Source organism: Microcaecilia unicolor, chromosome 14, assembly GCF_901765095.1.
Source record: "Microcaecilia unicolor chromosome 14, aMicUni1.1, whole genome shotgun sequence".
In the NCBI taxonomy this organism is placed as follows: Eukaryota; Metazoa; Chordata; class Amphibia; order Gymnophiona; family Siphonopidae; genus Microcaecilia; species Microcaecilia unicolor.
Window position 1 is genome coordinate 17,475,293 of NC_044044.1, and position 26,766 is coordinate 17,502,058.

General features: G+C 47.6%; 2 protein-coding genes across 2 annotated transcripts in view; one reads left to right on the plus strand and one right to left on the minus strand.

Annotated features, from left to right (window-relative positions):
• The window catches only part of SLC2A4 (solute carrier family 2 member 4), a 32,672-nt gene extending 19,635 nt beyond the window's left edge, over window positions 1-13,037 (plus strand). The window contains exons 6-11 of the mRNA XM_030187139.1: window positions 2,995-3,157; window positions 4,275-4,462; window positions 5,493-5,597; window positions 9,370-9,471; window positions 11,805-12,008; window positions 12,594-13,037. Coding sequence (XP_030042999.1) covers window positions 2,995-3,157; window positions 4,275-4,462; window positions 5,493-5,597; window positions 9,370-9,471; window positions 11,805-12,008; window positions 12,594-12,800 — 969 coding nt within the window. The 3' untranslated portion in view covers window positions 12,801-13,037. The remainder of the gene's footprint in view (window positions 1-2,994; window positions 3,158-4,274; window positions 4,463-5,492; window positions 5,598-9,369; window positions 9,472-11,804; window positions 12,009-12,593) is intronic.
• A 6,397-nt stretch (window positions 13,038-19,434) lies between these two features.
• The window catches only part of YBX2 (Y-box binding protein 2), a 36,787-nt gene continuing 29,455 nt past the window's right edge, over window positions 19,435-26,766 (minus strand). Inside the window, exons 8-10 of the mRNA XM_030187321.1 lie at window positions 23,645-23,791; window positions 20,683-20,776; window positions 19,435-19,784 (exon numbers count right to left, since the gene is read on the minus strand). Of these exons, the coding sequence (XP_030043181.1) occupies window positions 20,717-20,776; window positions 23,645-23,791 (207 nt within the window). The 3' untranslated portion in view covers window positions 19,435-19,784; window positions 20,683-20,716. The remainder of the gene's footprint in view (window positions 19,785-20,682; window positions 20,777-23,644; window positions 23,792-26,766) is intronic.

Sequence of the window (26,766 nt, forward strand, 5' to 3'; positions counted from 1 at the left end):
AGAGCGATTGCTGTTAATATTTCATCTGTGCTCTTGATAATCTCCACTGTGTGGGGCAGTTACTGGACAGTTAATGCTCCATCTGAGTGTGTAATAATCTTCCCTGCACAGGGTAGTTACTGGTAATTAATGCTGTCTGTATAAACTCCTTATAATTTGCTCTGCATATTACTGGCAGTAAATAGCCCATCTAAACTCATTATAACTACTACTACTACTTATAATTTCTATAGTGCTACAAGGCGTACGCAGCGCTGCACAAACATGAAGAGACAGTCCCTGCTCGACAGAGCTTACAATCTAATTAGGACAGACAAACAGGACAAGTAAGGGATAAGGACAAAGAGTAGCAAGATTCCAAGCAGAATCCCAAAGAGTAGCAAGATTCCGGAATCCCACAGTAGCAAGATTCTGTGTGAAATCCCAAACAGTATGAAGATTCCGGAATCCCACAATAGCAAGATTCTGTGCAGAATCCCAAAGACTACTACTACTACTTATAATTTCTATAGTGCTACTAGACGTATGCAGCGCTGTACACTTGAACATGAAGAGACAGTCCCTGCTCGACAGAGCTTACAATCTAATTAGGACAGACAAACAGGACAAACACGCGATAAGGGAATTACTAAGGTGGGGATGATAAAATAAGGGTACTGAACAAGTGAGTAAGGGTTAGAAACTTCCGTGCAGGCCCCCCGTAGATTTGGCCCTGGACCCCCCTGCCGCCGACCCACCCGACCCCCCCTCCCGCTGCCAACCCGCCGTCACCGTCGCCTGCCTTTGCTGGTGGGGGACCCCAACCCCTGCCAGCCGAGGTCCTCTTCTGCTCGCAAAAAGTTTCCTTCTGTTTCTGACGTCTTGCACGTACAATGTGTAGGACGTCAGAAACAGAAGGAAGCCTTTTGCGAGCAGAAGAGGACCTCGGCTGGCGGGGGTTGGGGTCCCCCGCCAGTAAAGGTAGGCGACGGTGGGTGGGCGGCAGGGGGGGGGTCGAGAGGGTTGTCGGCAGTGGGGGGCACAGTTGGTGGTGGAAGCAGTGGCGGGGTTGGCGGCACCGGGGGGGGGGGGCTAAAATGTGCCCCCTCACCTCGGGCTCTCGACCCCCCTCCCGCTGAAGTCTGGCTATGCCCCTGGCATGGAGGTGTATTTTCAAAGCACTGAGGTTGCTATGGAACTTTGTATATCCAAGTGCTTTGAAAATGAGCCCCTATGCCGGTCAGAATTTCAGGATATCCACAATGAATCTGCATGAGATAAATTTGCACTCATTGTAGATATCCTGAAAACCTGACTGGCTGGAGGTGTCTCAAGGTCTGGGTCGAGAACTTGGGGAACTGGGTTCAATTCCCGCTGAAGCTCCTTCCGACTCTGAGCAAGTCACTTAACTCTCCATTGACCCACGGGGCTTGATAAAAGGGGGCCTAAGATCGTGAGCCACTAGAGACAGAGAAAGTACCTGAGTATAATATGTAAACTCTTTGGTTGTACCACTAGAAGGTGGTATATCAAATCCAAGAAGTTTCACTTGTTTTTTTTTTTTTTTATCTCCCTGTAACACTGATAATCAATACCTGCCCTATTTAAATGGAGAATACATCTGATTTGATCCACATCTGGATTCTAACAGGAATCAAAAATAGAATTTATAAGTACATAAGTACATAAGTAGTGCCATACTGGGAAAGACCAAAGGTCCTTCTAGCCCAGCATCCTGTCACCGACAGTGGCCAATCCAGGTCAAGGGCACCTGGCACGCTCCCCAAACGTAAAAACATTCCAGACAAGTTATACCTAAAAATGCGGAATTTTTCCAAGTCCATTTAATAGCGGTCTATGGACTTGTCCTTTAGGAATCTATCTAACCCCTTTTTAAACTCCGTCAAGCTAACCGCCCGTACCACGTTCTCCGGCAACGAATTCCAGAGTCTAATTACACGTTGGGTGAAGAAAAATTTTCTCCGATTCGTTTTAAATTTACCACACTGTAGCTTCAACTCATGCCCTCTAGTCCTAGTATTTTTGGATAGCGTGAACAGTCGCTTCACATCCACCCGATCCATTCCACTCATTATTTTATACACTTCTATCATATCTCCCCTCAGCCGTCTCTTCTCCAAGCTGAAAAGCCCTAGCCTTCTCAGCCTCTCTTCATAGGAAAGTCGTCCCATCCCCACTATCATTTTCGTCGCCCTTCGCTGTACCTTTTCCAATTCTACTATATCTTTTTTGAGATACGGAGACCAGTACTGAACACAATACTCCAGGTGCGGTCGCACCATGGAGCGATACAACGGCATTATAACATCCGCACACCTGGACTCCATACCCTTCCTAATAACACCCAACATTCTATTCGCTTTCCTAGCCGCAGCAGCACACTGAGCAGAAGGTTTCAGCGTATCATCGACGACGATCATTGAAAAACTTCAGGCACAACAGAGTTGCAAAAGACTACAACAATTTCCAAAAAGAATCTAAACTTTAGCAAATAATAGTTTTAAAAAAATGTAGAAAATTGCTCCAGAGGAAAAGGGTTCAAACCCTGAGTCGTGTATTCTGCTCCTTGAGCTGGTTGGGGCCGGGGATACCGGGGAGGCTGCATTTCCAGTCCTTGACAGGAAGGGATTCCCAGTCATTGTGAATAGTGACACCTAGTGGCCAGACACAGACTCCATGTTTATTGGACCCTAGCCAATAATTGGATTATAAAAAAAAAAACTGGGGGAAAAACCCCGGGAAATGATGGATGAAGGCTCATGGCACCATCATCCAACAAAAAAAGCTAGTTCCAACTGAGCTGGAGGCCCAAAGCAAGAGGAAGCTACCAGGCCAAAATAGTAACAAAAATAATCATAGTAGGAACATTTCAAAATGTATTTAAAAGTTCCTAATAACGCAGATAAGAGGGGAAGAATCCCTCTGCTTCGATTGATTGTTGATCTCCTGCCGCTTTCCCACCATCACCTAGTCCTTCCCTTTCTTTATCTGCAGGTTTTCGGTCTGGACGTGATCCTGGGGACTGCAGAGCACTGGCCGGTGCTCCTGGGGCTGACAGTGATTCCATCCATTCTGCAGATTATCCTACTGCCACTGTGTCCAGAAAGCCCGCGTTACCTGTACATAATCTGCAATGAGGAGGGCCAAGCCAAAAAAAGTAATTCCTGCTCTCTTCCCCCCTCAATCCCCAGAGTACATGTGTCCATTGGTATTGTTTTGGCTAGACTCTCAACTGAAATGTCTCTGCTGATGATGGACTCGAAGAAGGTCTCAATTTAGGGCTAAGGGAGGGAAGGTATTTTTTTGGGGGTGTGGGGTAGAAGTTGCACTGGTAAAGCAGCAGAGAAAAGAGGAAGTGTACGTGGGAGGGGTTGACAACAGGCTCTCAGTAGGTAGTCTCCAAACTTCAAACTCAAAAAAGATATAGTGGAATTAGAAAAGGTGCAGAGAAGGGCAACGAAAATGATAAAGGGGATGGGACGGCATCGCTATGAGGAAAGATTGAAGCGGCTGGGGCTCTTCAGCTTGGAGAAAAGATGGCTGAGGGGAGATATGATAGAGGTCTATAAAATAATGAGTGGAGTTGAACGGGTAGATGTGAATTGCTTGTTTACTCTTTCCAAAAATACTAGGACCAGGGGGCACACAATGAAGCTGCAAAGTAGTAAATTTAAAACGAATTGGAGGAAATGTTTCTTCACTCAACGTTGAATTAAACTCTGGAATTTGTTGCCAGAGAATGTAGTAAAGGCAGTTAGCAGGGTTTAAAAAAGGTTTGGACGACTTCCTAAAGGACTTGGGGAAAATTCACTGCTTATTTCTGGGATAAGCAGCATAAAATTTATTGAACTTTTTTGAGATCTAGCCAGTTATTTGTGACCTGGATTGGCCACTGTTGGAAACAGGACGCTGGGCTTGATGGACCTTTGGTCTGTCCCAGTGTGGCAATACTTATGTAAGGTTTAGATCATCTGCATGAATCAGCAGAGAATCAGAAATTACTTGGTCCTCTGTTGATGAATTCGATAATCCCCTGAAGGTCAGAGACTGGATAGAGCCCTGTGAGCCACAATCCCATACAGTTAAGACGTTGGATGGTCCCTTCAATGTCAGGGGTTAGTCAGTCCCCTGAAGGTCACAGATTAGTGGGCTGGTCCTCTGAAAGTCAGAGGTTAGGCAATCACTCAGAATCATTCTTTGGCTTCTGGAAACTTTGTTGTTTCTTGATAGAAGACAGACACTGACCTTGCTTTTCTCTTTGCACATACATTCAGGTCTGAAGTATTTCACGGGAAAGCAGGATGTGACCGAAGAGCTGACCGAGATGAAGGAGGAAAAGAGGCGCATGGACATGGAGAGAAAAGTCTCCATTCTGCAGCTCTTCCGTTCCAAAGTGTATCGGCAACCCATCCTCATGGCCATTGTCCTACAGCTCTCCCAACAGCTTTCTGGCATAAACGCTGTACGTAAGAAGCATAGAGTGGTTGGGGAGACAAAGGGGAGAGAGAGAAAATGAAAGGAAAAGGGAAGGAAAGGAAAGGAAAAGAGGCAGTGAGGAAAGAGAAGCAGTGCTGAATTTAGAATTATGATGCTCTTCATTAAGACTGGAGAGAGGGTGAGAGGCCTCTCAGACATCAGAGAGAGGCAGGGCGTGGAACCAGAGTGCCACACTGGTACCGCTTGGACTTAATCTTGCTTTTAGACCAAGTGGACATAGGTTCCTCTTTGGCCTGGTTATTTGGCACTTTCAAAATGTGATACTCTAGTCAAGTGGCCTATGTTACTATCCCTAAGCAGGGCCGCCGAGAGACTGGGCCGGGCCCGGGGCCCCCTGAATTCAAATCATAGCGCCTCACCTCGACCTCGCTCCGTGTGAAAGAAACGCAGCGGCGGCAGCCTGCAGATCGCCTCCCTTCGGGCCTTCCCTCCCTGTGTCCCGCCCTCACGCAAGTTACGTCAGACGAGGGCGGGACACAGGGAGGGAAGGCCCGAAGGGAGGCGATCTGCAGACTGCCGCCGCTGCGTTTCTTTCACACGGAGCGAGGTCGAGGTGAGGCGCTATGATTTGAATTCAGGGGAGCCCGGTGGTGGACGGGTGAAGGGGACTGCCGTGCCGGGCCCCCCTTGGAGGCCCGGGCCTGGGGAATTTTGTCCCCCCTGCCCCCCCCCCCTCTCAGTGGCCCTGTCCCTAAGTCTAGGCCTGGAGAGAAGGGAGACAAAAGTATGATCCCCTCCTTCCCTTTCTCCCCCTGCCGCTGAGATCCTTCAAGCATTCTTTAACTGTGTCACCTCCACTGGAAATTGCATGAATCCACAGTGCAGAAAGTACATTCTCACATTCCTTTTGAGTCTCTCCCCTTTCCCCACCGTCAAAAGATAGAAAGAGGAGAGAGAGAGAGGTAAGAAGGTTGTTCCAGGGGAGGAGACATCGACAGATACTTCTCTGCATTATCAGCCATAATTTCACCTGTGTTATTCCTGTTTCCTTCCAGATCTTCTATTACTCGACCAGTATCTTCCAGAACGCTGGGGTGGAGAAGCCAGTGTATGCCACCATTGGAGCTGGGGTTGTTAACATGGTCTTCACCATCATTTCGGTAGGTCATTGGAGGTTATGAGTAATGGGAAAGGGGAGTCTACCAGTGCAGTATCAGAACTGGGAATTATGTTACAGGCAGGGCCGCTGAGAGCCGGGGCCGGGACAAGACCGCCCCCGGGCCTCCCCACCCGAGGTCGCGTCGCACCCCGCCCCCCCCCCACCCGAAGTCGCCGGGCCCCCCCTCCACCCGCTGGCGGGCCCTCCGAACTAACCTGAAGTGCCTTTACGTTCGCATCGCAGCAAGCAGCAGCAGCATCAGCAGCAGGGCAGACCTCTCCTTCCTTCCGTGCCCCGCCCTCGCGGACGTTACATCAGGCGAGGGCAGGACACGGAAGGAAGGAGTGGCCTGCCCTGCTGTTGCTGCTTGCTGCGATGCAAACGTGAAGGCGCTTCAGGTTAGTTCCGGGAGCTACGGAGGGCGGGCCGGACTGCAGCGGCGCCGCCCCCCCCCCCCCAGAGGCCCAGGCCCGGGGACTTTTGTCCCCCCTGTCCCCCCCCTCTCTGCGGCCCTGGTTACAGGAAACAATGATAGTAGCAAGTGAGAAAACTAGCACACAATTCTCTTTCCTTTTTCTTTTCCTCACCCTTCTGTCCACTTGTTATTTCCCCTGTATGGTTCCCAGATGTGTCACCTAGAACTGGCTGATGAGAACCTGGTTCTCTCCTCCACCTATTACCTACAGGGTTCTGATTTTTCATGAAAACAATTCCCATACCATGCAATAGGGGTAAAAGCAGAACTGATTAGTACATAAGTATTGCCATACTGGGACACACCAAAGGTCCATCAAGCCCAGCATACTGTTTCCAACAGTGGCCAGTCCAGGTCACAAATACCTGGCAAGATCCCAAAGAGTAGCAACATTCCATGTAGATCTGCAAACAATAGCAAGATTCTGGAATCCTAAAGAGTAACAAGATTCCATGTAGAACCCCAAAGAGTAGTAACATTCCATTCAGAATCCCAAGTACATAAGTACAAAAGTATTGCCATACTGGGACAGACCAAAGCTCCATCAAGCCCAGCATCCTGTTTCCAACAGTGGCCAATCCAGGTCACAAATACCCAGCAAGATCCCCAAAATGTACAAAACATTTTATACTGCTTATCCCAGAAATAGTGGATTTTCCCCAAGTCCATTTAATAATGGTCTATGGACTTTTCCTTTAGGAAGCCATCCAAACTTTTTTAAAACTCCGCTAAGCTAACCACCTTTACTACATTCTTTGGCAACGAATTCCAGAGTTTAATTACACGTTGAGTGAAGAAACATTTTCTCAGATTTGCCCCCCTAGTCCTAGTATTTAGTGTTTCCTTCTTAGATGGTAATGAAATGTATTTAAAACTCTGTAAGAGCACTCCTTGCTTGTTACCCTAATTACAATAACTGATTATAAATGAAGAGTTGTCCTAGGGGTGGGCATGAAGACTAAACGAGATCCTGCAGTGCCTGCTAGATTCTATCTGTTAATGCTGCGGTACAAAGTTTTTAAAACTAAGTGGAAAAGACTATGGAGATTAGTTGATAAAATTTGCTTTTTATATTTTTACTAGCCGTTAAGCCCGTTAAAACGGGCGCGTATTGGAATGTTTTTTTTCCCAAGGCCCCCCTCCCGTTGCAGCTGCAAGGCCCCCTGCCATCCTCCTTCCCTGCCAGCTCCAAGGCCCCCTCTGTCCCTCCCTCCCAGCTCCAAGGCTCCAGTCCTCCCCCCTTCCCAGCTGCAAGGTCCCCTGCCCTCCCTCCCTCCCTCCCAGTTCCAAGGCCCTCCCCCCAGCTCCCAAGGCCCCCTTCCCTCCCTCCCGCCCAGTTCCAAGGCCCCCTGCTCTCCCTCACAACTGTAAGGGGCCCCATTCCCTCACAACTGTAAGGGCCCCCCTGCCCTCCCTCCCAGCTCCAAGGCTCCAGTCCTCCCCACTTCCCAGCTGCAAGGCCCCCCGCCCTCCCAGTTCCAAGGCCCCAGGCCCTCCCCCCCAGCTCCCAAGGCCCCCTTCCCTCCCTCCCTCCCAGTTCCAAGGCCCCAGGCCCTCCCCCCAGCTCCCAAGGCCCCCTTCCCTCCCTCCCTCCAAGGCCCCAGGCCCTCCCCCCCAGCTCCCAAGGCCCCCTTCCCTCCCTCCCGCCCAGTTCCAAGGCCCCCTGCTCTCCCTCACAACTGTAAGGGCCCCCCTGCCCTCCCTCCCAGCTCCAAGGCTCCAGTCCTCCCCCCTTCCCAGCTGCAAGGCCCCCTGCCCTCCCTCCCAGTTCCAAGGCCCCAGGCCCTCCCCAGCTCCCAAGGCCCCCCTCCCTCCCTCCCTCCCTCCCAGTTCCAAGGCCCCCTGCTCTCCCTCACAACTGTAAGGGCCCCCCTGCCCTCCCTCCCAGCTCCAAGGCTCCAGTCCTCCCCCTTCCCAGCTGCAAGGCCCCCTGCCCGCCCTATCTCCCTCCCAGTTCCAAGGCCCCAGGCCCTCCCCCCAGCTCCCAAGGCCCCCTTCCCTCCCTCCCTCCCTCCCAGTTCCAAGGCCCCAGGCCCTCCCCCCCAGCTCCCAAGGCCCCCGGCCCTCCCTCCCTCCAAGGCCCCCTGCTCTCCCTCACAACTGTAAGGGCCCCCCTGCTCTCCCTCACAACTGTAAGGGCCCCCTGCCCTCCCTCCCAGCTCCAAGGCTCCAGTCCTCCCCCCTTCCCAGCTGCAAGGCCCCCACCCTCCCTCCCAGTTCCAAGGCCCCAGGCCCCCCCCCAACTCCCAAGGCCCCCAGGCCCCCCAGCTCCCAAGGCCCCCTTCCCTCCCAGTTCCAAGGCCCCCCCCGTGCCTTCTTCCCAGCCAGCTGGAAGGCCCCCTTCAGTCCAGCCCTCCCAGCTCCAAGGCCCCCCTCCTTCTGAGACCTCCCATGTCCCCCCCCCCCCCCAAGGTAGCCGCTACCGCCCCCCCCCCACCCCGGAGTCGCCACCACCCCCCCCCCTTCACCCGGCCCGGGCCCTCTCTTCATTATTCAACTCACAGCAGCGCCAAAACAGCAGCAAGCAGCAGCTCCCGTTGGCCTTCCTTCACTGCCTATGCCTCGCCCTCGTGTGACGTCACGTCGGCGAGGGCGGGGCACAGGCAGGGAAGGAAGGCCGACGGGAGCTGAAGCTGAGCTGCTTGCTGCTGTTTCGGCGCTGCTGTAAGTTGAATAACGAAGAGAGGGCCCGGGCCGGGTGAAGGGGGGGTGGTGGCGACTCCGGGGGGGGGGGGGGGCGGTAGCGGCTACCTTGGGGGGGAGCGGTAGCGACGTCAGCGGTTCCCTCCCTCCCCTTCCGCGCAGTTTCCCTCTCTGTCCCGCCCCCCTCCCCCCATCATCACGTCTTGACGCGGGGGCGGGACAGAGAGGGAAGTCTCTACTGCGCATTTGCAGGTGAGTCGGTCACTTGCCATTTATAGGTTTGATTTTGCCTGTCACTAACCTAAATTCCTCCTTTAAACCCCAATCTTTAAATTCCCAAAGCAAAATAGTGTTCACTTACCAGAGACATGTCCTCTTCTCTTGGAACTTCTGATCTTTCTTGAAAACAATCCCCATACCATGCAACAGGGGTAAAAGCAGAACTGATTCAGGGTGTATAACTAATACAGGTGTCATCTTAAGACCCTTTCCTCTGATCTTAATGTCTAAACCACTCCTCTGTCATTCCTCTCATTCACCTCCCCCTTAGCACAGGATTGGAGAATTGCAGTGCCCAGGTCAGGACTCCCTTCACGCTCTCTCTCATCCTCCCATGCACTCTTCTCATTCCTTTTCCCTTGTATTTCCCTGGCAGCTCTTCCTGGTAGAGCGGGCAGGACGTCGGACACTACATTTGCTAGGATTGGCCGGAATGAGTAGCTGTGCTATACTGATGACCATTGCCCTGGTGTTACTGGTGAGTGGCTTGTACTGTAATTGCCCTAGCTAGCCCTGATACAAATGAGCAACAGCACGCACCAAACGATGGCGCGTGAACCATGATATGTGTGATATACAACGGTATGTGTACTCTCTACACCCTGGATGTGATTAACATTGAGAAACCTGTGTCACATAGTGAAGGCAGGGGCGTATCTGCGTGGGGCCACAGGGGCCTGGGCCCCCGCAGATTTCGCCCTGGACCCCCCTACCATTGACCCTCTCCACCTCCCCCTCCCTCCCTCCCGCACGCCCACCACCAACCCGTCGCCGATCTTTGCTGGCGGGGGACCCCAAGCCCCCGCCAACCGAAGTCCTCTCTTCCGTGCAGGATGCAAGTTGCAACGCTTCCTGTTCTTCTGAGTCTGATGTCCTGCACGTACAACGTGCAGGACGTCAGACTCAGAATTTGGAACTCAGTCTGACGTCCTGCGCGTTGTACGTGCAGGACGTCAGACTCAGAAGAACAGGAAGCATTGCAACTTGCAGCCTGCATGGAAGAGAGGACCTCGGCTGGCGGGGGGTTGGGGTCCCCCGCCAGCAAAGGTAAGTGACAGCAGCGGGGGAGGGTTGGCGGCGGCGGGAGGGGGTGGAGAGTGTCATTGGTGGCGAGGGGGGGTCCGGAAATGGCGGGGGGGGGGATCGGTGGCGCCGGGGGGGGGGGGGGGCTAAAATGTGTCCCCTCCCTCTGGCTCTGGCCCCCCCTACCGCCAGAGTCCAGATATGCCCCTGAGTGAATGATTATTCCACTTTAAAGATAGGCTAAGGGCTGGTGGCTCAGCTCACATTTTTTGAAAATTATTTCTAAAAATGAACAATTGTCTCAAGGTAATTAGAATCTAATTGGCGCTGCCTCATATCCTGTTTTTATTGATTCCAAGGGATGTCTTTTTATTGCGTTTTATTTAGGAAAAGGGCAAGAGGCAGTCTGGAGCCAGAGAAGGGAATAAAAGAGACCTCAAGGGGTCATTTACAAGGAATCATAGAATGACAAGGCTAGAAAGGGTCTCAGAAAGTCAATGTAGAATTATGAGACAATGGGACTGGAAGGGACCGCAAAAAGTCATATAGAAAATAGGGATACACGTTTGGTTTGTTTTCAGAAAATATGGCTTCTCTCCCTATTTTCATTGATTATTTTGGTTCATTTAATACATTTGTTTTATTAAATGTTGCATTCTCGGGGTAATTTGCTCCTGCATTTTCCATCTGATAAGAAGATTAGATTTAAGAGGATTTTCAAGGGCTCTATTGACTATTTGGCCGCAGAAGAATAGAACCATTTACCTGTATCACTGGAGTCGTTATTAAATGATGGTGTTTTTCCAAAAGAGATGAAAACTTACCTCTTTAGGAAATAGTATAGTCTATTGAAGACTTTCTATTTATCAACAGCTTGAAAGATATACTGGTTTTGTTATTTTATTTTTGTTGATTTTTGATCCTAGCTGTCATCCACTTTGATCTCACAAGAGGGTATGGCGGAATATAAAACTCAGATATAACATAATATGCAAATTTATTGCTCATGCTTTAGTTCAGTGCTTCTCAACCTAGTCCTTGGTCCATCAGGTTTTCGGGATATCCACAGTGATTATGCTTGAGATAGATTTCTCATGCATATTCACTGTGGATATCCTGAAAACCCGATGGGGATTAGGTGTGCCTCGAGGACTGGGTTGAGAAGCACTGCTTTAGTTCATAGGCTAACAAGTGTTAAATTGATTTTGCATGGTAACGAATTAAATGTGTTCTAAGAAATGCACATCCCTACTAGAAAGACAAGGCTGGAAAGGAAATCAAAACGTCTTCTAGAGTCATAGAAAAATAAAGAGGTGGAAGAGACCTCCCAGTCCTTCCCCTGCCTCCAATCAGAGTCCCCTCTAACTAAACCAGAGCAGACAGGTGAGCCTCTTACCTACTTTTAAAATCCTCCAGAGATGGGTACCACTACTTCCTTGGGGAACTCATTCTAGTGCTCAATTCTCCTTAGTTACTTGGCAACCCGAATTTTTCAAAGCTTAGATCCTAACAACTAGTTATCTGATTGAATCAGTTATTCTCCTTTGAATGAGTCCCGACTTCTTGACATCTAAGGTTCAAAACATAATAACAGTATTTCAATAAAGACCTTACCACTGTTGACGAGTAGAGTCATGTTTTGTTTTATCTGGTTTCTCCCATTATTGGCATCTCTTGGAGCCAATGAGTGGTCCCAGTTCTTCCTCCCTGTCACATTTACTCTTGATCTGATACCGTGGACCCTGGTTAAGTTCTGCTATTTCAGCTCACTCTTCCTTCTCCTTCCAGGACAGAGTCCCTGCCATGAGCTACATCAGTATGATTGCCATTTTTGGCTTTGTGGCATTCTTTGAGATTGGGCCAGGACCCATCCCATGGTTCATTGTGGCTGAGCTGTTCAGCCAGGGTCCACGGCCTGCAGCTATGGCAGTGGCTGGATTCTCCAACTGGACGTGCAATTTCATCATCGGGATGGGCTTCCAGTCAGTGGAGGTAAGTGGGGAAGAGAAGAAAAGATTCCTAAATACCTGATTCACCGCTGGAGGGACAAAACACAGAGTTTCATCCAGTGGAGGAAACCACAGGGCCATAGCGCTCATTGTAGCTTTCCATGGGAACATATTGGGACAGATCATTAACCGATTACAGGTCCATCTGATATACAAAAGCAAGGAGTCCTAGAGATAGTGTGACCTTGCAGAATGTTTCAGCAACTGAGAATGCTGGGGATAGTGTGAGCTCACATAATCAGCGAGCTGCAGAAAGCATGACATAAAAAAACTTGTGAGCAGCAAGGAATCTTGGGGATGGTGTGATCTTATGCAACTTCTGAAGAACAGGGAAGCTTGGGGATGGTGTGGACTCAGATGACCTATGAGCAGCTGGAAATCTTGGATATATTGTGATCTCAAAGAGCCTCTTCATGGTAGAAATAATGTCACCGCAGGCAACCTGTGAGCAGTAGGGAATCCTGGGGATAGTATGACCTCATATAGCCCATAAGCAGCAGGGACTATGAGGAATAGTATGACCTCGGCAAGGAAATCTAACTTTCTTCATTTCTCGTTCTCCACCCAGAGACTCTGTGGCCCCTACGTCTTCATCATTTTTGCCATCCTCCTACTGGTCTTCTTCCTTTTCACCTACTTCAAGGTGCCTGAAACCAAGGGCAAGACTTTCGATGAGATTTCAGCCACATTCCGCCAACGGACCCTCTCATTGCTGGACCAGGAGATGAAGCCCAGCACTGAGCTGGAATACTTGGGCTCAGAACCGGATGCCTGACCTCTTGGAGAGAGCAGATGGTGCCCAGCAGGGAAGCAGATGTTCACCAGCACTTTAACTCCAAAGCAGGGTCACGACACACTGCATCCATGCATAAGGCTACGGATAGTGTGCATGGGGGTAGGGTGGTTTTAAAATGTATTTTCTTGATAGGGAGAGAGGAAGGAGTACAGTAGTAGTATGAAGTTTCATTCTCCTCTCCTCTAAACAGGACATATTCACAAACAATGGGAACTACAGTAGAGGGTGGGGGTGGGGTGGGGTGGAAGGTCTTTTCAAGACAGAGATAGTGCTGGGGGGGAGGGGGAAGACATCGGGCCCAGGTATACTGTATTTATCAGCCTAACTCAGCCAGTCCTTGGCCTCCTGTGTTCTTCACTTCCTCTCCGCTTTTCTCACAAGGGGCAAAATGCAAAAATGCCCTAACATGCTGTCCACGACATGGAGTTAGGTTGTGAACACCAACTAAAAGCTTTTCTGTAATTCTAGGTAAGGGTTTCCCTCTCCAAAGCCTAGGCCCCATTATGTTCCATAGATACCAACGTCCTTAATTTATTGACACGATGGTCAGTTTATTGTATACAGAGTTCCATAGACAATCACTGTGTTTTTGCTTGGACTTTGTTACTCTGTTAGAACAGCACTATGCTAAGTGTGTTAAGTGTAGAGTTACCGCATTAATGAAATGATTACTATATGCATGAGCTAGCCCAACAACAGGTGAGAGAAATGGGCATTTTGGGGTGGCAGTGGGGCCTTTTATCAGCTATTAGTGACAAGAGTCAAGCAAGGGAGAAGGTTAAGGTCTCTAAGTCTTGGAAGACAATGCTTTTTAAAAGCTAGACTCTAAGAAGTTCTGATGTGGGCCAGTGGTTATAACATTAAATGGGGAGAAGAAGACGGAGTGCTCCAGGCTACAGTTTTGACCAATATACAACAGTGACACCTAGTGGGGAGACTCATGGCACACATGATACCAGATTCCCAAAGGAGCTAGCATTTGTGGCCCTGGCCCAGGACTGTACGGTGGGGGAAGAATCACAGTTAGATGCATGTGAGAGCTCATGGCCCTATACTGGCTTGGTCTGACTGAACTAGAAGCTCAAAAGGAGAAAAGGGAAATTGCTAGGACAAATCAAACAGAACTACTCCCTTCTGCAATACAAATTCGAATCCTCAGCTCTGTCACTGACCCTGTGCGTGGCTTCAGATGAACCCCTCACTAACTCCAAGTGTGACCTTGGGAGGAGGAAGCGATAACTCAGTCGCACTGTTCCTTCTCCCTCTAGTCCACAACTAGTCAACAATTTTATAATGCAGTTTTTTTTTAAACTGTAAACACTGCTAGAGAGATTAGAGGCAGGACTCATATCCCAGTGAAGGAGGGCCCAGAGCATGAACAGTAAAAGTTGGAAATGCAAAGTATGAGTGGAAAGTGTCAAGCCATCTAAAGGCATCTTGTCAGGGATATACCATCTCCCTTACACCAGCAGAACGATGGGAATAAGGAAGAAAGGACATGCATGAGCACACAAGACAGGTAAGGCCACATGAGAGGTTACCAGCAACCATTAGAATGTAACTCACCTTGAGTTTAGATTTAGAAAAGCTGAGTAATAAAATCTAAAACCCCAATTTAAATGGGCAGGTAGTACCCAGTACAAAAAGGTTCTGAAAGAAGATCTGGGCACATAGACCATTAGTTCTGGAAGATGAATCTAAAATAGTAATGCTTTGCAAAGGTGTGAACAGGTATCTATGTAGTGACTTTGCAGAAGTCCAACAAGGGCAAGGGATATTGGGTTTGGTGATAATCTATTTTCCAAGTTGAACAATGCATGCTTGCTGACTGAGGAGTCAAGGTGGACTGCATCAAAGATGAAGAGCTGAGAGTATTTTTGGTAGCGCTTGATACAATGAAGGTACTAAAGCATAGCTCTTCTATAGCCCACCCCATGGTGCCTCTCCCAGATATGAATGCGGTTTCGTAAGTACATAAGTATTGCCACACTGGGACAGACTAAAGGTCCATCAAGCCTAGTATCCTGTTTCCAACAGTGGCCAATCCAGGTCACAAATACCTGGCAAGATCCAAAAAAAGTTCAGTACATTTTATGCTGCTTATCCCAGAAATAAGCAGTGGCTTTTCCCCAAGTCATTTTAATAATGGTCTATGGACTTTTCCTTTAGGAAGCCATCCAAATCTTTTTTTTAAATACTGTAAAGCTAACCGCCTTTACCACATTCTGTGGCAACAAATTCCAGAGTTTAATTACACGTTGAAGAAAAATTTTCTCCGATTCATTTCCTACTTCATAAAGAAGGTGGGTAAAACGATGTCCCAAGTGAGATGAAAGGCCAACATCATCACCTTTGAGAGAAATTTGAGAGAAGTGTAAAAGGGCAATGGGCTGTGTAAAACTGTGTTTGAGGAATAGAATACAATTGTCTGCAGCTCACTGACTCTTCTGGTGGAAGTGATTGCAGTTAGAAACAAACTCTTCCATATGAAGAATTTTAGAGGTGTTTGACCCATAGGCTGAAAGGGTCCATACTGCTTCTTGGCCTAGCTTTTAGGAACCAGACCCACCTTGCTTAGTGATGTAAAACATACATAACCATCTGGTTGTCAATTTGGATGAGAAAGCTGTTCCCTGTGATTCATTCTTTGAATGGTTGTAGCGTGAATAAATGGCCCTTAGCGCCAAGAGATTTATATGGAGTTGGCATTCCAAGTGTCGTAAACCTTGAGTGCATAAATGAAGAAGATAATCTCCTCAGCCTGGAGTGGACGCATCAGTCTCTGTATGAAACCATCCTGACTACTGATGCGTCCACTCCAGGCTGAGGAGATTATCTTCTTCATTTAGGTTTGACGGTACTGACCAACAAACTGGGGCATTTAAATTTTTTTTTTTTTTTTTTGGGGGGGGGGGGGGGGGCTGTTATTTGGACTATCTTCAAGAGTGGCTGCTGGTGCTAATTCCAATGAAAATTAAAGTGGTTTCATGCAGAGCTTTGCTGGACAAACCACCAGCGTCACGGTGGCCATGTTTCCCAGTACCCTGAAGATGATCCTTGCCGAGATGGACTGGGCCAAAGTGAGGCGGTTGCTTAATATGATGATTGCCTTCGCTTGGAGGGTCAGAACAGAAGCTTCAATCCCAATGAATTCCAAAGATTAAAGTGAAACTTCTTCTTGTTGATGAGGAAGCCTAATTTCTGCAAGTCCTGAATTGGGCTTCTGATAGAGAGACTCATTTATGGTTGGGATCCACCCAAGATGCCCAGTCATCCCTAATCAATGGTGATGAACACAACTGAGTGAAGACCCAAGCTGCCAATGACAAGCCAAAGGGAAGAGCATGATACCAATAATGAGGCATAGGAGCCAACTTTTCAGAATTATTCAGGGTGCTAAGGGGAATAGAGATAACCCCTCCCTGGACACATACAAGGAATTCTCTCACTATTGGGGTTGCTCAAACACCCACATAGCCAGCTCCTATGTAACGAGGACCATGAAAGGCAAACTGAAGAAACTGCTAATGGGAAAAATGTATAGGAATGAATGTGTCGGCATCTTTGAGGTCCAAGAAACCCAGCCAATTGTTTTGGCAAAGAATGGATATAAATGTTTCTTTCTTTATGCACTCATTTAGATCTCACAAATCTAGAATGGGATCTGAGGCCTCCAGCCCTTTTGGAGATTAGGGAAATATCTGGAGTAAAACTTCTGCCCCTCATCATGCACTGTTTCTGTTTTATAGCAAATAATCTTAGAAGGTTTTGTATCTCCACTGCAAGTACAAACAATTGACTTAGGGGATGGTATTAAGTAATAAGCTTGGATGGTGATAGGCATAGGTGAAGACTGAAGCAAAGAAGTCATTTAGTTTCTCCACTAGAGGGACCATCGGTCTGACCCAGTATGGCTATTCTTATATACCTTAGTGAGGGGTATAAGACCAAGTCTTCCACACAATTCTCAAACTTAAAATAGATTACACAATGGAGAAAGCACAAGCTAGGCCATTACTATTATTGCCACTATTCCCAGTTTACAGCAACAAAACTGACCTTTTGGAAGGGTAGAAGAACAGGCAAAGAACCTGAATCTTTGATGTTACAAAGATACGCTAGAGCTTCACGTCTCTCAGAGATGGACAGGCAGTAGACTCTTTGCATATGGCTGTTGTAGCCCTGTTCTGGTGGCAGCCATACAGGTTATACTAGAGATCCTTCTAGATTAAGGAATAGTGAAACTGCTTCCAGAATCATCTGCAGGACCAGAATATAATCCAGTTGTTTCAGAATTGAAACTTTGGTCAGTCACAGCAGCCTTGCAACTCAAGAGAATTGAAACTTTTGGTCAGTCATAGCAGCCTTGCAACTCAAGAGGCTTCTCAACTTGTTTTTCAGTCACCAGGTTTCTTTTAAACAGTTGACCAGCATAGTCCCTTTGGGCTTGAGCAACTGCTCCCAAAGCATTCTCTTATTGGTTGCACTTTTTATTTCACAGAGGTGGTTTCAGAGTACATCCATTTTGGGATGGCTCATGCTTTTTAAGATAGTAACGAGATACACTTCTTCCAATCTCACTCTTAGCTGCATGGCCAATCTTTCCTTGGGAAGGCTAGTTTATTGAGGCCTACATTTCTTAGGGGAGAGCTATACCATGAACTAAATGTTCTATCAAGTTTAGGGACTATTCCAATTCCACAGCAGTTGTTTCTACATCTTAAGGAGTCTCACTGACAGGGCTAGATGCAGGAACTGGACTCAAACAGAAGAATCCATAAAATTAGTCTTATGACCTCATGCTCACCTGACGTCCATACAGAGTTCTATGGTCTCTTACTGGTCAGTACATTGCTAGAGCTCTACCCTGCTGTTCCGAACATAATGGCTTTGATTCAGCATTCTTTTCCAAGATGTCAGCCTTTTGAACTCGCATTTATATATCAGATACCAACCCGTTGGCTAGGATGCTCACAATCAGGAAGCACAAAGAAATTGATCTGTCCATAGTATCTTGGTCCTTCAATGTTCCAGAGCTTTCTACAGTTTGACAATTGCTACAGGCCACCCACCTTCCTCCTTCATGGACGAACACTAAGCACTTAAACTGTAGTGGTACCAGTGACTGTCATACTCCAAGGGGTGCTCCTCCTGCTGGTGGTGGTACCTTTATACAGTTCAAACATGGCTTGATTTGACTTCAAGAGGTGCAGGGATGCCTATGGGACCCTTTTGATTACTACACTCACTACTAATTCAGTAGGGTCCTTTGCGTCAAAGGACTTGGCTTTGTCTTCCATGCTTATTACACTTTACTGCTCTGTTCCTTACCCCCCCCCCCCCCCCAAAAAAAAAAGGCAGAAAGTGAAGGGGGGGTATCTACATACAAACTGTGGAATGAATAAGTTGGGCTTGAGTGGGAAAAGAAGCAGGCTAGAAAGGATACCCAGTAAATGCACCTGGATGCAATATCCTCTCTACAGCCAAGGGTCAATGGCCCACTGCAACAACAGAGATGATGGCTATGTTAAGAGGGGGGGGGGGGGGGGGGAGAAGAGAAGCTATCAAACTTCACAGCAGCATAGGTCCACAAGCCACCCAGGTTGTGTTTTTTTCCTGGTACCATCAGCACTGCAGCCAAACCACGTAAATCATCCAAGAGCTACAGAATCAGGGTCATTTTGGTGAAAACCAATGACCTGAACTTAGTATTAGCATTATAGCAAGCTGAGGCCTAACCTAACACCCCTCCCCTCAGCATTCAAGAGGTAATCATAGCACTTAGGCTAGCTGCTAAAGGTAATACACCCTCCTCCCTTCATTACGCAGCAGGGGTATCCATAGCCAAAATCACCTTCATCCTGTTTAGACAGCATCCATGCTAGGGAAGGACAGGGCCAGTATAATGTATCTTCTCTGAAAGGTAAAATGTAAAGATGGTAGCCGATACTTAGGATCAGCCCGATTTAGGGCTAGTTATTTAGAGCACTAAGTTAAAATATTGAATGCTTTGTGTTGTACACAGTGGAATGTCCAGAAGCAATGGCTCATACGATGGACGCAGAAGCCTTTAACTTATCTTTTTTTCTATGTGTTACAAAGTGCAATATATAAAAAGGTCACACTTCAAACTACAATGCCTCCGTTGCTTAACTTAAACATGAGCCTAAGGGTACCAGCTGGGCTGTACAAAGCTTGAACACATTTTAACACGCAACTGAGTTTATTACAAGCCTATCAGTACCTGTTTGTATGTTCATACGGGATACGGCTTGTCTTTAAGAGCACACTAACCAAGCAAAGGCTCCCTGTTAATTCCTTTTCTTAGGAATTCAGCCACCAGAAGCCCAACCAACATGGCCCATAATAGATGTTGGGCTTTTCAATATGTGGCCAAGGCATTTTGATGCACAGCTTCAGAGCTAGCCTTGTCTGAGATCATTCGAACATCACTCCTGACCCTCCCCAGAGAACAACCAGCCTCTGCCACCCACCCTTCTGCGAAGCACAGAGACCAGAACAGCAGTTATGCACCACACTGCACTGGCAGTACCAAGCAAAAAAAACAACACAAAAAAACAAAACTTGTTACAGAGAGGCGACAACAAAAGCATCAGTGCAAAGTCTGTATTTGGTATTTTAGTCGTCTTTTTTTTTTTTTTTTTTTACTGAAGCCCAAACTGCACGACTGTCACAAAGTGCTCTTAAAAGAAAACAAAAATCACAAAATAAAGTTCCTGTAGAGGTTAATGACCAGTCTTCTTCTCCAAACTGGACAAGGCTCTGTGTTTCAAGTATCTCTCCAAAGTCTTCAAAATTAAAGCGATAATAGTGCGTTCAAGTCCCATCCTGCACCCCCCACCTCTATTGGGAGAGAGTTGGTCAAAGTGGTAACAAAAGGGTAGAGGGGAAGATAGTTTGTGCAGCTGGGCAAGACGTGACATTCTTGGGACTCTCGGGCACCTAGAAGGATATTTAAGAGAGAAAAAAAAAAAAAAGATCAGACAGTGGGACATTACCAGCAATTACACGCAGTGATAAATTCCTCAGAGGTAGTGCAAGTGTGTCCTCCCCCCTGTCCCCTCCCTCCCAAGAAGTTTTATAATTTATGGTAAAGCAAAGCTTTCTCTCTACTCCCCTCATCTAAGAGCATAATTTATTTTTTTTTATTTTTGTTACATTTGTACCCTGTGCTTTCCCACTCATGGCAGGCTCAATGCGGCAATGGAGGGTTAAGTGACTTGTCCAGAGTCACAAGGAGCTGCCTGTGCCGGGAATCGAACTCAGTTCCTCAGTTCCCCAGGACCAAAGTCCACCACCCTTACCACTAGGCCACTCCTCCACTGTTGCTACTATTTGAGATTCTACATGGAATGTTGCTATTCCACTAGAAGTCGGCCCTTGCAGATCACCAATGTGGCCGCGCAGGCTTCTGCTTCTGTGAGTCTGACGTCCTGCACGTATGTGCAGGACGTCAGACTCACAGAAACAGAAGCCTGCGCAGCCTTCTACATGGAATGTTGCTAGTGGAATAGCAACATTCCATGTAGAATCTCCAACAGTAGCAACATTCCATGTAGAATCTGCAATATTCCATGTAGAATGTCCAATAGTAGCAACATTCCATGTAGAATCTCCAATAGTATCTATTTTATTTTTGTTACATTTGTACTCCGTGCTTTCCCACTCATGGCAGGCTCAATGCGGCTTACATGGGGCAATGGAGGGTTAAGTGACTTGCCCAGAGTCACAAGGAGCTGCCTGTGCCTGAAGTGGGAATCGAACTCAGTTCCTCAGGACCAAAGTCCACCCCCCTAACCACTAGGCCACTCCTCTAATCCATGATCACCTCAGTTTTTACCTCAGTGATGTCTGTGCCCTCCTTTGTCTGCAACTCATTCTTCAAGAGGGGGGGTGGTGGTAGCAGGGTCCCCTCCAGGCTCAGGAGTTGAAGTCTGCAAGAGGAAGAAGACACTGGAATGTGGTCTGTACCTATAGATCAGTTCCCCTCCAGCCTCAAAGGCTCACCGGAGCCACGAGAGCTTCAAAAATAAAACTGGCCCCAGCACGGCTGACCCAGCCAATGCTGGGAGCACAAGCTTAGGTGGCTCCCAACACCTACTTCCTTAGCTCAGAACCAGCTAAAAACACTGGAGGAAATGTAGCCCAAGTTAAAAAAAAAAAATACAGCCACTGTTTTACTAGCATGCTAGCCATAGGTTAGCGAGAGTCTGCAGGCTCAAGCCAATTAGGGAAATCATACCACACAATGTTGGCTGCCCCAGTATCTCTGCTGCATCAGGGCAAAAAGAACCAGCTACTGTAATCATGTTTCTGGACCAAGATGCTTCCACCCTCTGCTGGGAGAGAATGCCTCAACTACAGCCTCAAAAACCCTGGACTGCTGCTACCTCTACTGTCCCTCATGTCTTCCTCCTCCCACTTCCCCAACACACACCTAAAGCAAGCTTGATTTAGCAAGCCATAGACCCTAGCAGCCCAAGGAAATTGGGGGGAGGGGGGAAGGCAGGGCTTAATTCTCAAAGCAGGTTCCTACATACCTTTCACTTCCCTGACCTGGTTAAGAGTTCCAAGCAACAGCTGCCAGGTCAGGCTTCACCTAAGAGGTGACTTGCAAACAAGTTAGGGAAAGTCTGCAGAGAGCTCCTACTGATAAGCCTGCTCAACCCCACCCAGACCTTAAGACAGAACTGAAAGTCCAGGGCTGCACCAATCACACTAGTGATGCCACTAGAGAAAACTGTGTTCTGTCTCCATCTGCTGGCAGGGTTGCAAACTATCTGGACTGGTCTGGCAGGATAAAGAATATGGCTTTCAAAACCCTGTGCTGTTCATAAGGGTGGTTACATTTAAAGTGGACTTGAGAAGTATTAGTCCTGTCACCAAGACCTTTATAAGGCTGTCACAATCTATTCAATTTAAATTGTTTCAGCATTACAGCAATTCCTGTAGGTTTTCCCTCAGAGTGCACCTTCACTATCATCTGCAGGCTTCTTTTCACAAGGATGAAGGCAAGAGACCATCTCCAGCAAGAACCTGGTACCTGCCCTACTCCCTCCCTTTTTACTGCCTAATCAAAGGCTTTTAAACATGTGCCTTCCAGGGCCATCTTATGTCTAGAAACTAATCCAAGCAGATGCTACCAGCACGTGGGCCGTTACTAACCAAGCCTTTGGAATAGTACTACTACTTATTTCTAAAGTGCTACTAGACATACGCAGTGCTCATAGGAGTGGAGGAGGGGGAATTGGACTAATACAGTGTCCACTGGGCCCTTAAAGCCATACTACACTATACCATCAAGGCCAAGCACTTAACCATGATAAATTTATGAAGATTGCTCATCCTGCCTGCTCTGCTGAGATTCATCCACACTGGCTAGACTAGCAGAATATACTTTTAAAATAAGAAACCCTTCATAGAGAAACTGCAGAAAATCCCTCCCCCAATCCAGCCCCAAAGAACCATCCTTGCCCTCCAAGCACCTAGATCACGCCCCACCACTCCTAAGTAGGAAACGGTAAACAAGCTTTCAATGGCAAAATCAACTTCCCAAAGGCAGCAAATTCTCCAGGTTAGGGCCAACTACTGAGAGCAAAGGCTTCTAGGTAACCCCTTGCCCAACCATCCTCGTTAACATATATATAGTAACATAGTAGATGACGGCAGAAAAAGACCTGCACGGTCCATCCAGTCTGCCCAAGAAGATAAATTCATATGTGCTACTTTTTAATTTGTACTGTCCTCTTCAGGGCACAGACTGTATAAGTCTGGCCAGCCCTAGCCCCACCTCCCAACTACCAACCCCGCCTCCCACCACCGGCTCTGGCACAGACCGTATAAGTCTGCCCAGCACTATCCCCGCCTCCCACCACCGGCTCTGGCACAGACCGTATAAGTCTGCCCAGCACTAGCCCCGCCTCCCAACCACCAGCTCTGCCACCCATTCTAGGCTAAGCTCCTGAGGATCCCTTTCTTCTGCACAGGATTCCTTTATGTTTATCCCACGCATGTTTGAATTCCGTTACCGTTTTCATCTCCACCACCTCCCGCGGGAGGGCATTCCAAGCATCCACCTATAGGGATAGAAACATTTTGTCTGCCAACTACTATGACTTGTCTGCAAAAGGAACATAGCATTTGCAGCCAACCACTGGGCTACCACCTTCAAGTGTCCAGCTAATTGGAGTAGAGGGGTTGACAGGCTTCAAATACCACTGCTGCTCCTTGTGATCTTCAGCAATACTTAACCCTCTGTTGCCTCATGTACAAAGACTAAGCCCTCTGGGAACAGGGAAGATTAACTGCTGTAGCCAAAATGTTAAAGGTGCCTTAAACTATTATTGAAAAGATGTGAGCTAAATGAAAAACAGAGTCAGAAATGATTCAGCCATTGGGACTGAAATCTCTGGTCTCCACTCTGGCTACAGTTGTGTAGACTGAACGTACAAAACGTTACTCATTTGTATTTTGAGATCTCAACTGTCTGACACACAACCATTTAATTTTACTGAAGATGGTCAGTGTGGAATAGGAGGGAGTGTGTTTGTCAGAGCCATCAACAGGTGTGTATGGGTACCAAGTATCCTGACCCCAGGTTTGTATCTCGATCATCTGATATGCTGAGGATTTGGGAGTGTATTTTAGGAGCTATGCAAACAATATCCTTTCAGTAAAAACATGTACATTTTGATTTTTCCCTTCAATGACTAAATTGCCCACAAAGGGCTGGGGTCCAATCAACTAGAGAAGATGAACACCAATTTCCACTCTTCCATCTGTCACCTGACCCAAGCTCTTACCAGTTGTCTCTCCAGCTGGGGCTCTGAGGGAGGTTCAGGGGTTGGTGGCTTGAGGGTGCTGGCCTCTAGTGGTGGGTCCTGGGGAGGAGCCACAACTGTGCCGATTGTGTCCTCTGTGTCCAGAGTCAGCTGCTCCTTGGTAACACTCTGTGGAAAAGAATTATAGCTGCCTTCAACTATCATTTGTATTATGCAGTGTCATGACAGCATTGCAAGAGAACAAATTAGAAAAGAAAAAAAGTATCCATATTCTCAGAAGAGCCCTCTTGCTCCATGTTTTCACATTTAAACCCCTTAAAAGTTCAGGCTGGTCCAAATCTAACCATGAAATGAAACAACACTGCAACCCAGATATAATGAAAGCATGCACAGAACCACAGAAAACTGACAGTGTCATGTTTAACACATTTTGAAAATGCAAGACTAACCTTGTAATGTAAGGTGTATCTTACAACTTCAACTGAAGATCAATAAACTGTTGATGCTTCAACAGAGTAAGGAGAAAACAGCAGAACAAAACCCTAATGGATTGACTAAAAAGAAAATGGATTTTCATACTTGGGAGTGTAATGCAAGTGTATGAACTCCAGAACCAGGTCTTAAGAAACCACCAGAATTCTAAAAAAATGTAGGCTCTTATCTATAGTCTGCCTATTCAAAGTAGAACTGATAGTCTTTAATCCCATCCTGCGATAGTAGCCTTAGACGCCAGTCCTTTTGGGACAGCCACCCAGAACAAAAAGATGGTCTGAGTGCTGAAACTGTCTGTCCTACAAATATACTCCAACACTCTTGAATATCCAGCTTGCGTAACTGATGAGCCTAAACCCTTCGATGAGCCTAAAAGGTAGGTCCTACCACTGACTGGTTCAAATGAAAGGTCTTCAGCACCTTGGGAAGGAAGTAATCAGACAAAACAATGTGCAGATATGCCTCAAGCCCAGCGCGGTCAGAAACCCTCCCAAATGGACTGCCCCGATGGAACGAAGCCATCTCCATGCAAAAATCAGATACCCTGTGTGCTTGATTCACACCTTTGAGATATAAAGATGGGGTGGAAGGTAACTTTTTTTTTGGCACCATAAAATAAGATGGAAAAAACAACCCGTCTCCAGTTCTGAACAGGGCACACAGCTCTCAGCTGAAGAAGCCTTTCAAGGGTATCTGACTGCCCTTTTTCACAAAGGAAAGACATGGAGACACCAGAAAGGCATGTAGCAAATTGCAAGGTGTAGCACCGAGGACTCACTGGTCCAAGGTGATCTGGGCCCACCTCCAATAGAAGTCTCTCAATCGAGCTCCTACTGCTATCAGAAGATGGGCCTCCACCACCTTAGTGAAGCCCCCCCCCCCCCCCCCGAGACAGGGCTGTCACACCAACACCCCTACCTCCCTGTCTGGCTTCACAAAAACTGAGAACGCTGAGAAAAACTAGATACTGTCACAGCCACTTCCAGCCTAAAAACCATCAGAAATCACATGCATGGTCCCTATCAGCCGAAAAACTACAGCCTGCAGCCCTAGGCAATCCTCTGGGAGACATGGCACTTAAATTAGTCTAGCTCCTCACCAAATAAGGAGCCACGGAAAGGAAAATTTACTCAGTTTTGATTTCGATGCGGCATCTGCCAACCAACCGCGAAAACGAAGAGACCTCTTGGCCGCCACTCAGTCAGACTGGGCTGATGCACTTTGATTTGACCTGAGCTTCCGCCAGGAAGGCTGACCCCATCTCAATCTTAGCAATCTTTTTCTTTGGTCCACTAGAAAAAAAACAAATCATCAGCTGATCTATCCAATAGTTTCTCAGCCCATCTGAAAACATGCCCTGGCCACTAAGCCCCCACCATATGACAGCCCTGAGACCTCAAACTGCTTCAGAAGGGTCTCCATATTGCAGTCCTGATTCTTCAGAGCTGTTATCACCATCTGCAAGCACTGTAGTTTCTTGGTGACGGCAGAAACAATTGCATTCACCACAGGAGGCTTTAGCAATTCCCTATCATGATCGGGTACAGGGTAAAGCCTTATCATGGACCTAGCCAGCCCAAAGGGAGCAACAGAAACTTCCAACTGGGCTTGAACTACATTTCAAATGTCCTGATGCCTTTCACCAACAGGTCCACTTTCCTCATCAAAATTCAGAGTAGAAGATACCAAAGAAATGCAAATGCTCCTTATGAAACACCGACAGAGCAATCCTCACCCATGGCAAGTCGTCCAAAGAAGGGAAGGCATCTCCAGGACCCTCCCTGTCTGCCAAAGGCTCATCCATCTCATTTTCCTCCCATAGGGACTCAAATCTAAATCCATGGAGCCTCAAACTACCCTCTGATGTTTAGAGAGAACCCCCCCTTCCTCCCACAAGGACCTGGGTCTGCTTTAACAAAAAACAGCCTGTACATGGCCAGAACTCTTGAGGGAAACCCCCTCCACATCCCCAGGGAGTAGTGAGTGGTACAGGCTGCTCAGACAGCGCATGAGGATCCAAAATGGGAACTGCCAGCCTATGGGAAACTGGCTCTGTACATGCACTTATGGACAATTTCACCCTGGGGGTCCAGTAAGTCACAGCTTCCCCTGATGCCGAGCCCTCACTGCCTCTGAAGCTACACAAAAGTTGCAGACTCCGATAGCAGTAAGACCCCAACAATGACAAGCAGCGCACTTAATGAGCTCATGGTGCCAACTACTGGGCCGAACACACACACAAATCCCCCCCCCCCAGAAAGAAACCAGACACTGCAGGAAGACAGCCAGAATACCATGCCTGCAACAGAGCACAAATGCAGAGTAAAAGAAAGGTAAAGAAAAATCCTTTTATCTTTTTTAAATATAGCTCAAAGCAAAGAGGAGAAAATTAGAAATCCCGAGACTGAAAGGATCATATCCACCATCTGCTGTAGACAGATTCTAACAGACTGTAAAAGGCTTATTGCTTCACTCAAGAATCAGAATGGTCAGTCATCTACTGGTAGGGGAGGATAACCCATCCGTCTTCTCAGCAAGTCTAGAGGGACGTTAAGAACAAGTAATTATCGGAGGAACAAGATGGCGATGTGAAGAGAATGCAGTCAAGCTGGTCTGATCCTTACCTTTACTCTTTGGAATTAGACACATTT